This window comes from Mesoplodon mirus (genome assembly GCF_964341445.2).
Source record: "Mesoplodon mirus genome assembly, chromosome: 3".
In the NCBI taxonomy this organism is placed as follows: domain Eukaryota; kingdom Metazoa; phylum Chordata; class Mammalia; order Artiodactyla; family Ziphiidae; genus Mesoplodon; species Mesoplodon mirus.
In genome coordinates this window covers 153195221-153205802 of record NC_138978.1, presented here as the reverse complement: position 1 = coordinate 153205802, position 10582 = coordinate 153195221, and the positions used below count along the sequence as shown (strand labels likewise).

At 50.7% G+C, this 10582-nt stretch overlaps 1 protein-coding gene across 1 annotated transcript; it reads right to left on the bottom strand.

The window, feature by feature from the left end:
- Positions 1 to 7804: 7804 nt before the first annotated feature.
- Positions 7805 to 9940, bottom strand: MYOG (myogenin; the record flags this gene model as incomplete). Its single annotated transcript, XM_082615544.1, has 3 exons — positions 7805 to 7926; positions 8540 to 8621; positions 9395 to 9940. The coding sequence occupies 3 exons, from the start codon at positions 9938 to 9940 to the stop codon at positions 7805 to 7807; spliced, it is 750 nt and encodes a 249-aa protein (XP_082471670.1).
- Between the last annotated feature and the right edge of the window lie 642 nt (positions 9941 to 10582).

Below are 10582 nucleotides of genomic sequence, written 5' to 3'. Positions count from 1 at the left end.
CTACAGCCCCCAAGGCCAGCTTCCTCCTGCTTGGTTTCACAGGCTCGGAGAGCCCTTCACCCTCCTGCTCGGTCCCCTTACTCCCACGGCTCCTAGTCTCATATCTCAGAATATACTGTCTACCCCCTAGCCATCCCTCTACCCCAAGTCCAACGTGTGTCCCTTGTAAGGCTCTCTGGGATGCGGCTGGGTTTCCTGGTGTTGTGGAGGCAACCAGGTTGTCCATGCTTGTGGGTCTGCGGGAGGGAGAGGAAGGCAGCCCAAGATGGATGGACTCCACCTTCCCTCTTCTGCATCTAGCTGGTCTGGACTGCAAACTCCACCAGAGACCAGGACACAGCGTCAAGGGCTGGGGATGGCCCTTCCAAGAAAATGGCACTTCAGACTGCCTTGCTTGGGTTATTTGGCTTTCTGGTTTCTGTCCACCTCTTGGTTGTACTAGATAGTCTACAACTGGTCTTGGCACCTTCGCCATTATCCCTCCCCCAACTCATCTGCATAGCTGCAGCTCCTGCCTCACCTCCAGGACCTCCCTGGGGCCTGGGAAGGGCTGTAGAAGGCCCCATTCTTCCTCAGGATGATGAACCTGGGAAGAGGGAAGGCTGAGGTGGAGATTCTAGGCCGTGGTTTAAGTTGAATCCCAAACACCAAGAATAAGGATGGGGAAACTCAGCCCTCCTGCCCAGTGAGAGGTGCAGGCAGGTCAGCTAGAGGGAGAGCCAATGGCCTGTGGTGGCCTTAAGCCCAAATGGCAGCGGGAATGCCTCCTGCCCCAACTGTAGGGTAGAGCTGCTGCTGGGCTGGGGGGAGAGGGAACTGTGTGGACCTTGGCTCTGGATCAAGCTAACCTTGCACTGCCAGCTATGCTCCCAATATTCCTTCCCTTTCTGTCCCCCTCTGCCCCACTTCTTTGATAATCCCAGCCCCATAAGAATATACCTAATGGGTGGGTTGAGTATATACATTGACCTTAAAGTCTGGTTTGGGAAAAAGGTAATCTGAGGCTTCCTTCCTCTGATCTCCTAGGAAGAAAATAAAGCTTCCCCTGTAGTGAATCATATCCTAGGTCCAGGAAATCCACTGTTGGTGAAGACTGTCATTCTCCTGCTTGTCCCCAAACCACTACCCCCTTGTTCAGGGCTCTTTCGGTGTGCAGGGACTGCTTCGTCCAGAAATTCCTGAGACCTGCCCAGTTTCAGTTGCTTTCCCCGGTAGCACGGCAGCATCCAGGGCTGAGGGATACAGGTCCCGCTTTGGTAAGAATGTTATTTCCAAGAAATCCCTCTTCTTAACCCATGTACTCATCCTGCCAAGGTGCCTGGAAGTGTTTGGGACCCAAGTTCAGGGTGAGCTGATGGAACCTAAGGTTTCATCCAAGTGAAAGGAGAGGAAAAGTGCCTGAAGCATGTTTCCTGGAGAGGAGCCAGTGAAGTGCCACCCTGCAGGTGGCTGAGCAGCTGGTTTGCAAGCTGATGACTTGGATTCTGAGTGGTGGCTCGGCTAGCAGGTGGGATGATGGGTCAGAGCACCCTGTCCAGGAGGAGTTCTGGAGCCTGGGGCAGTACCAGGCTTACAGGTTTCTGCTGCTTTTCAGTAGAGGAGAGGTCCACCAGTGGTGGGGCTGGGTGGGCTCCCATGGGTATGGGCAAGGCATCCAACTTCCCTTGCTCTCCCTCATTGTTCCCTGCCCTTCCTGTCTGTCAGGCCACTGGGAATGGAGCTGGAGGAGTTCTTGAGCAGAAAATAAGTTGGATGGAGAGAAAGAGCTCCTATCCCTGGGTAATGGATGTTAAGATTATGGAGAAACCCCAGATTCCTAAGATTGGTGAAGTTGGAGACCACAAGGCCATCTGACTCCTTCAGGGAACTCTGATAGGCTAGCATAGTGGGAAATTCAGCCCCAGCCTCTCCTCTACAACTCAACCCTATCTTAATTAGTCATGTCATAAGGCAGCAGCTGGCAGGACCCAGGTCTGTTCGGGGCATCTTGGGATTATTGCAGGGAGGTGATGCATACAGCGATGGAAGGCTCTTGTCTTGGTGTATCCCTTGCCTCACAGTCAATATACTTTTTATTTGGGGAGTCACTTGTGACCCATCCCCCCTCACCAGCCTCCTGTATCTTGTCAGGTCCCTTCTCAGTACCGTACTGCTGACACAGTGCATCAGGAATGGGTGTATGGGTGTGTATGAGTGTGAGTGCGTGTGTGTACATACCAATAAATAACCTGGTTTTGAGACAACATACATATGGCTTTGGTCTTTTTTTTTTTTTTTAACTTTGAGCTTACCTGATACATCTAGCTTATTCCACAGTCCTAAGGGCCGCTGTAATCTGGAAAGTAAATATCAGAGTTTTTTAAACTTGTAGTCAGTAACCTTCTGTTTACTCACATAACCATGGGTTGATAGGTCAGTGTTTGAGCTACTTGTGCCAAGGGAGTACAGGAAAAGGAGTGAGGAGTCCTGACTGCTGGGATTGATGGATTTCTTTTTCTTCCTCTGTACACACCTGCTTCACTATCCTCATAGACTTTCATACTGATGCAAGAGTTACTGAAGCTAAACACCCATTAGTCATACCACGCTGCTGTTCGCTTTTGTAGCAGCTCCCCACCACTGAGGTCCAACTCCTCGGTGTAGGACAAGAGGCCATCATGACTTGTTCTAGTGCCCTCTCCTCCTAACAGTCTTGAGTCCACCTAACTCAGAAATGTTGTGTCTACCCAGGCCCATCACCAGAAGGCAGCACAGAATACTTCTTTCCTTGCCTTTGCAGCTGTGAACCTTCCAGACCCACTTCAAGCATCACCTGGGAGGCATTGCCTGCCTCCCCTCAGAAGAATTAGATAACCAGCAGCCTTTTGCGCCCCTGGCACTCTGTGCACACTGTGATGCTGCCTAGTCATTGTCCTCTCTTTGTCTGTTTCCCACTGGACTGTGGGGAAGCTCCTTTAGGGTTAGGTATATACTTGAATGAATAAATGAACCAACCTTATCTCAGAGGGTTTTTATAAGGATTATTATTAAATAAATCTAAAAATTATTGAGAACTGTTGTGTGTCGGGCACTGTTCTAAGCATGCCAAATGTATTAGCTCATTAAATCCTCCATACCCTGTGATGGATCATCATCACCGTTTTGCAGAACAAGAAATTCTAAAGCTGAGACCATGCAGCTGGTAAGATAGATGTGCAGATGTTTGTTAAAACTTCTGGCCCAGTTCCAGGAGTGCTTAACAGATATTACTTGCTTCTCTTTTAAGTGAGCCCAAGACCCTGCCCTGAAGTTAAGCCTCTCGCAGCTCCCTTTCTCAGACTCTTACATCTGTACCACTCATGCGGTACTTGGCTCCTGTGATTTTCATGGAGCCTTGTTTCTTCTGTTCATCTGAATGGTGAACTCCCTGAGGGCAGCATAATCCACCGTCCAGCCTTGTATCCTCTCCAAGGCTAACTGACCCACTGATGATACAGGATGGCAGGGTCCATGGGCACAGATGGCAGGATGGGAGCAAGACAAGGCAACTTGTGACTCGGGGAGGCCAAACAGGCAAGGGAAGATGCTGGCCTAGTGCCTACAAGCCTCTGGGGGTCCCCTCCCACCCTCTCAATGATCAAAGGTAGAGTTGACCAGCCTTGGTGACCAGCTGGCTACAGGAGTGAGATCTGAAGGAATCCAGGAAAACCACAGTTTCCCAGAGTTGCCATCTACTGGGGTGGGGAATGTAGAGGGAACAGGCTTGTGTGAAAATGTGAGCTTGATATTGGACATGCTGCATTTGAGATGAGACCCCAACATCATGTTTCTGTCAGCATTTGTAAAAAAGAAGACTCTAGGTTTCTTTCCTAGAACACTTTCCTTTGCCTTCCTTAGGAATGGTCCCAGCAGAGTGAGAGGCAGAGAATCTGGATCAGGTGGTTGCCTGTGGCTGAGCAGTGAGGGACAGCCAGAATCGCTGTGGGGTTTGGGGATTCCATTTGGGCCTAGGTGGTGCCTCCTTAGCCAAGATCCTAGCCCAATTCACAGCCTTCAGTTCTTTCTGAGCTTTAGCTCACCTCCAGGCATCTCTGCCCTAGCCTGGAGCCCAGAAACCAGGAATTCAGACAAGTCCAGGGGACGTGACATGGTGGGTCTTATCCAAGAAACAGATACCTGAGCTGAGGGGGCTCCTCTTCTCTCACCCTCCGTTTTACCCCCTTTTCCTCCCTCTCCAGTTGGTCCAACCTCCTACTACTATACCTGCAGCACTTAAAAAGGTTTTTCAGTCTGCCAAATAGGTTACTTTGAGAAGTTAGATACCTAAGGATGTTTAGTGGAGTGCAGCAAATAGTACTTTAAGCATCCTGCAATTCACACTAATTATCTAAACACTCCAAGAAGTTCCTCTCTACACACTGACAATTGGTATGTCAATTTCAAATCTTATCTTTTTATTCTAGCAGATTCCCTAAAGTCCATTATTAGGCAACATTTGTTTAACTTTGATTTATTGCATGTGCTTCCACTGGAGACCAGATTTAAGCTAATTTCCCCAAAGAACTGTCACTCATTACTCATTAATTGGAGTCTTATCTGTAATTCAGTTGTGCAGGTCAAGCATTTGTTAATTTAAGAAAGTCCCTGTGCTTTGATGACAAATGTTTCTTCTGTGAAAATAATAATGAGTGAGGCTGGGCTCCAGTTCGGCAAAGTTTGCCATTCGCACATGTGAAGTTCCAGCAAATTGTTTCTTCCTGGTTGGAGGCTTAAGGACTTAAAAGACTGAAAAAGAAATAAGCAGACAATGACTACACCTGACAATGGGCAGGAACAATCGACCTTAATAGCCATTGCTTAGAACTGTTCATTCGTAACAGATTATGAATATGAACCTCAGATTCCAACTGACATGGTAACTGAAGAGGAATAAACTTAAAAAATATATCCAGCAACCTGAGAGCCTATCAGTTCCTTAGGAGAGATGAGTGCCTTTCTCTTGGCCAGACCAAGCCCACAGTAAGAAGGAGGGCAACTGAAGGCAGCAGGCTTGTATCTACTCTAGGAGCTTGGGAGGTACCAGGGGCAGGGGAAATGAACCCGAGGGGAGAAGATCCCCCTTGAATGGGTAGTTCAGTATTATTGGTGCATAATAAGGGAGTGAGTATAGATTGGAGAGCCAAGGTGTTGCATCTACACATGTTACTCTCCTCATCTCCAAGGGCAGTGAGCCAGGGAGAGCTAAGAGTTGTGGCAGTGACCTAGGTATTCCTCTCCAGCCTTTCCAAGAAGGTAAAACTGTGTCAAATGAAGAAAAATGCACAACCTAAAAGTTGCAAGATATGTTTTACTCAGGGAACTTCCTGAGGACTATAGCCCAGGAGACAGCCTCTCAGATAGCTCTGAGGAACCGTTCTGAAGAGTTAAGGGAGGAGCCAGGATATATTGAAGTTTTTGCTGAAAAAAAAATGTAGTCAGATGTCAAAGATTACTGCTAATCCCAAAAAACAGGCATATCGAATGATTTTAGTGCTTTTCTATGTATGGGAAGATGCAAGAGTCCAGGCTCATTGAAATTATTCCTTAGGTATGCATCTTAACAATCTAGGGCCAGTATCCAAAGCACATAATGCCTCCTGTTTTTTCTCCATCCTGGATTCCCCTCAGGGAGTACCTTGCCACTACAGTGGATGATAGTTTGATGGCAGGCAACATTTGTTGTTTACTGGAATGGCAGGCAACATTGCCTGTCCACAGCTGTAAACACAATGACAAAAACCCAAGAAGAAAATCCCACAGACGGGGACAGATTAGGCCAGTTTATAATTCCCAACAGGCCCAGCCCTGACTGGTGGTTTAGGATGAGCATGCCCTGGGGGGGACCCTCCCTTCTGCACCCTCACCTGAGTTCTGTGAGCCTACTTCACCTTTTGCTTAAATGGAGTTTCTGGAGAAACCTCTGGGAGCAGTGTGTTGACTCTCCTCTCCAGGAGCAGGTCAAGAGGACAGGTGTGGTAGAGACGGCCCAGCTGAGCCCAGAGCAAGTGCAGAATGAGTATCAGGGCCTGGTTGATAAAACTGCATTAAGTGTTTTATAAAGGGCCCTGAAGAATTGAATGCAGGCTGGAATGTACCACACTCTGAATCCCCTGACTTCTGTAATGATTCTAAAACTTATAAGTTGCAATAAATCAGACACGCTTAGCGTGAAGCAGTTGGAATTAATAAAGGTTTTAGTCCATTCAAATTCTAGCTCCTGATGCCTTCTCAGTTAATATTATGCGATCTCTATCCAAATTCTTTCTCCCCAATTCTTCACCCACCTTCTCCCCCTCAGGAAGCCAGTCTTTGGAAAATAGCATCCCATATGAGGAGAGCCCCAGCTTTGTTTCCTTTGTAAGCCCCTTCCCCTACCCGCAGCAGAATTGCCTTCATCCTCTGAGCTGTAGACAGGGACCAGAATCTCTTGCAGCCTGGAGGAATGGAAGGGTGTGGTGAGGGGACATGCTAGTTGGCCTGGAAGAAAGTGATAGTGTCTGACCCTAATCACCCTGATTGAATTACCTCCCACTTCCTCACAGGACTCCTGCTAATGTGGCACCAGAGGAGAGGCAGGGATTAGAGAGGGGAAACCCACAAATTCCAGCTCTACACCCCTGTCTGTTGGCTATGGTCTGAGTGCTAGACATATGAACATGCTCAGTTAATTGGAAGGGAATGGACCTATTGGGGTATAAGATGGAGTGCAGTAGACTGTGAACAGTGTCTGTGAATCAGAGTGCAACAGAATGCTCAATGGAATTTCCTGCATGTCCCACAAGGATTTCTGTAGAATCTTGTCTTTGCCCAGCCAATGGACCAGACCTGGCCTCCTTTGTAATGGTAAAAAGAGCAGGGATCCCAGCGCCTAGTGACCACCAGCAACATGGTACCTCTGACGCTTTTGGAGCCCCATCTGCTCCACAAGCCCTGGCCCGGCCACGTGTCTGGACCACTGAGGTGGGAGAGGCTATAGCGTTAGTCATCTCCTCCCTCTATATCATCACAGACACTCTTCTAGCACCCAGTCTTTATTCATTTTTTAAAAAAGAAATCCAAATAAGTTAGCAAAAAAGAAAAATATACAAAACAATGGCAAAACCACACGATGCTTAGTTAACAAAATAAATCACCCCAGGAGTCCCTGCCCACCCCCCACCCCCACCTGTCCCTGGCAACTTCAGCACAGAGACCTTGGTCAGATGGCAGCTTTACAAACAACACACAAAACAAAACAAAACATAAAACCATTGGAAGGTTCCCAGCATTCACTGCAAAAGCTTGGCCCCCCAGTGACTTGGGAACAGAGGATTGTTCCTCTCCCTTCTCTCAATTCAGGGCAGGCCCAGCCTAACCCTGGCATAGGAAGAGACAACAACAGGAGATGTACATAGTTTGTCCAGGCCAGGACACTGTCTTTGTCTCTCAAAGTGTATCTTTTCAGGGGGTGGAATTGGAGGCTGCATTATGATCAAAGGGAAGCTCCTGAGTTGCCCCCTGAGCCAGGGGGCTTACACAAGGGGGCACTCCGGTCCCCTGCTTTATCTCCCTGGAAGCAGAACTGCTCTCTGCTCTAAGGAGTTAGCTAAATGAGAGCATCCATTCCCTCTCTGGGCGGTGGGTTAACCTTATATGGATGAGGAGGGGGATAGTCTGGCATTTGGCAGCCCCAAGGCTGGCTTCCTGGCATCAGGGCAGCCTGGCTTAGGAGAGCCCTGCTGCAGAAGTGGTGGCATCTGTGGCCAGCTTGGGGGGCTCTCATGGTTGCCCATTTTGGCAGACAATCTCAATTGGGCATGGTTTCATCTGGGAAGGCCACAGCGACATCCTCCACTGTGATGCTGTCCACGATGGAGGTGAGGGAGTGCAGATTGTGGGCATCCGTAGGGTCAGCTGTGAGCAGATGATCTGTAAGAAGAAGGTAGGAGGATGTTACCTGGGTGATAAAAGTGTCTTAAGACCCAAGACAGGGGCTGAGCCCTTTGGAGTGGCACAGGTTTTCCTGGACAGATGGGTGAGAAAAGCTCAGGGTCCTACTCCCCAGCCCATGCCTTTCCTAGTGCTATGTGCACGTGTGTGTACGTATGTGTGTGTGAACGCCAGTGTGTCCTCTCTGATATCCCCTGGTGGGGTTAGAATTTGGAAGCAGTTATTCCGAAGTGGAGCCAGAATGGTGTATCCTGGGAGACTAGAACTGCCCTTTGCTGGCCCAGTTTTGCAGCACTGACTCAGCAATTCCCAGGGACCCTTGGGGCAGGGACATTGTCCTCTCCGTGGGGAAGGTCATCTACCAGGCACCAACTGGGGAGTTGCAGGAGGCCTAGACAACTCTTTAGCTGGTCAAGACTTCAGGGAGGCACATGGCCTTCTAGCCCACCGTTTGGGGCCCTGGGTTCAAAAGGTCCCTAGAGAGGCCAAGGGAAGAGGACTAGAGCAGGGAGTAAGATAAGAGGGGAGAACTGGGCTTAGAGATAGCCCGTGGGATTTGAGTCAAAGTAACCAGGGTCCTGGTCTCACTTACCCCCTGGGTTGGGGCCAAACTCCAGTGCACTGCCCCACTCTGGACTGCAGGAGGTACTATGGGAGCTGCATTCACTGGGCACCTGCAAGACAGGGCAAAGGCCCAAGGTCAGGGCACCGCCATTCTTGGTGGTGTCTCTGTCCAGTCCCAATGGGCAGAAGTACCTGTGGTGGGGTTGGAGGGTGGGCCACAAGCTGCAGCCCTCCAGCCTGGCCCACCCCCTGTTCCAGAATCTTCAAAATCACCTCCTTTCATGCCTTTCTCTGGCCACAGAGCCCCTGCTTCAGGGCTATTCCTAGCATCCATCCTGCGTGGTGATTCTGCCCTCATAGGACACCCAGCCTAAGGGGGTCTGTGGTTTTCTTGACCCTGGGATAAGGGTGAAGGAGGCAGAAGGTCTGGCCCAACCAGGGCCACTTTTGTGCAGGCCTGTTGGGGTTCCCTGAGAGAGACTGAGTGGGTTTGCTCTCTGCTCAGCCATATCCAGGAAGGGGGTCGGGTGAGGGGCAAAGCAGTCTTCTCAGGTACACTTGGCCTTGACTTTTAGGCCCTGTCTTCCCCCTCATCCAGCTGACTTTGGACTCGCTCCTGGATCCCTCCTTCAGTCCTGTTCCACCCCCCTCCACATGCTTCTTCTCCCCACTGCCTTTGTATTGTCTGGAAAGGACACAGAGACACAGGAGGTCAGCTGGGCAGCCTAGCTCTAACAAAGGAAGGCATCCTGCAGCCTCCTAAGACCCTGTCTGGCTCCTACTCTAGCCATCTGACTGAGCCCCACCGCGGGGTCCTCCAAGGCTGTCCAGGTGCCTCCTGTCCCCCCTCCCCCTGGGGCAGGTGGGTGGGATGGCCACTTACCCCTGGTTGGGGTCCACCCCCGCCTCGGTAGCGGAGATCGCGCTCCTCCTGGTTGAGGGAGCTGAGCAGGGCCTGCAGGCGCTCGATGTACTGGATGGCACTGCGCAGGATCTCCACCTTGGGCAGCCGCTGGTTGGGGTTGAGCAGGGTGCTCCTCTTCAGGGCCTCAAAGGCCTCATTCACCTTCTTGAGCCTGCGCTTCTCCCTCAGCGTGGCTGCCCGCCGCCGGTCCACAGACACCGACTTCCTCTTGCACACCTTACACGCCCACGGCAGGCACTGGCCTGGGCAGTGCTCGGGGGTCCCTAGCCCCTTGTCTTCGAGGGGCACTCGGGCCTCGGGGCTCAGGCTGAGCTCAGTCCGCTCATAGCCCGGTGGCTCGAAGCCCTGGAGGTGGACGGGCAGGTAGTTTTCCCCGTCATAGAAGTGGGGTTCCTGGTAGAAGTAGGGGGATGTCTCATACAGCTCCATGGGGTCAGAAAAGACTTGTTCCTGCCACCAGCCCCCAAGCTCCTGCAGCCCCTCACGCCAACTGCTGGGTGCCATTTAAACCCTCCCCGCTGGCATGGAACCAGAGATAAATATAGCCAACGCCACAGAAACCTGAGCCCCCCTCTAAGCTGTTGCTGCACATCAAGACGTTTACAGTGGATTAGATGTGATTCCCCTTCCCTCTCCCCCTGCACACCCCCACCCCTGCCCCCAGCCAGCCTACCCCCATCCGGCTCTTGTGCACGGGTAGGGAGGCCATAGGGTGTAATTTGACTAGTTTTCATTTCTCAACAGCCTCCATGGGGGCTGGGGAGGTGGGGGAGGACACATTCTCCTCTCATCTGCTCCTTTCAATTACTCCTAGCTGGGCGGCCTGCCTGCTTCTAGTCCCACAGAGGCGGGATGGGGGTGGAGGGAGGAGTATGGAGGGGGTAGGTTTAGGCTGGAAGGGGCCTTAAGAAGTCAACTGATTCATCCCCCTGCTTCCTCACAACACCTTACCCAGACTGTATCAGTCAGATGAAACTCTTAGAAAGATTCCCCTCCCAGAGGGTGAGAGTGCTTTAAATTGGGGGCATATATTGATACTCAGTGTCCGAGGTGACAAGGATTGGCAGATGGATTCAACTTCTGGGTTTTCAAAGAAGCTTTGACATCATATGTCGCTTAAGTCTCATGTGATTGGGGATACATTGA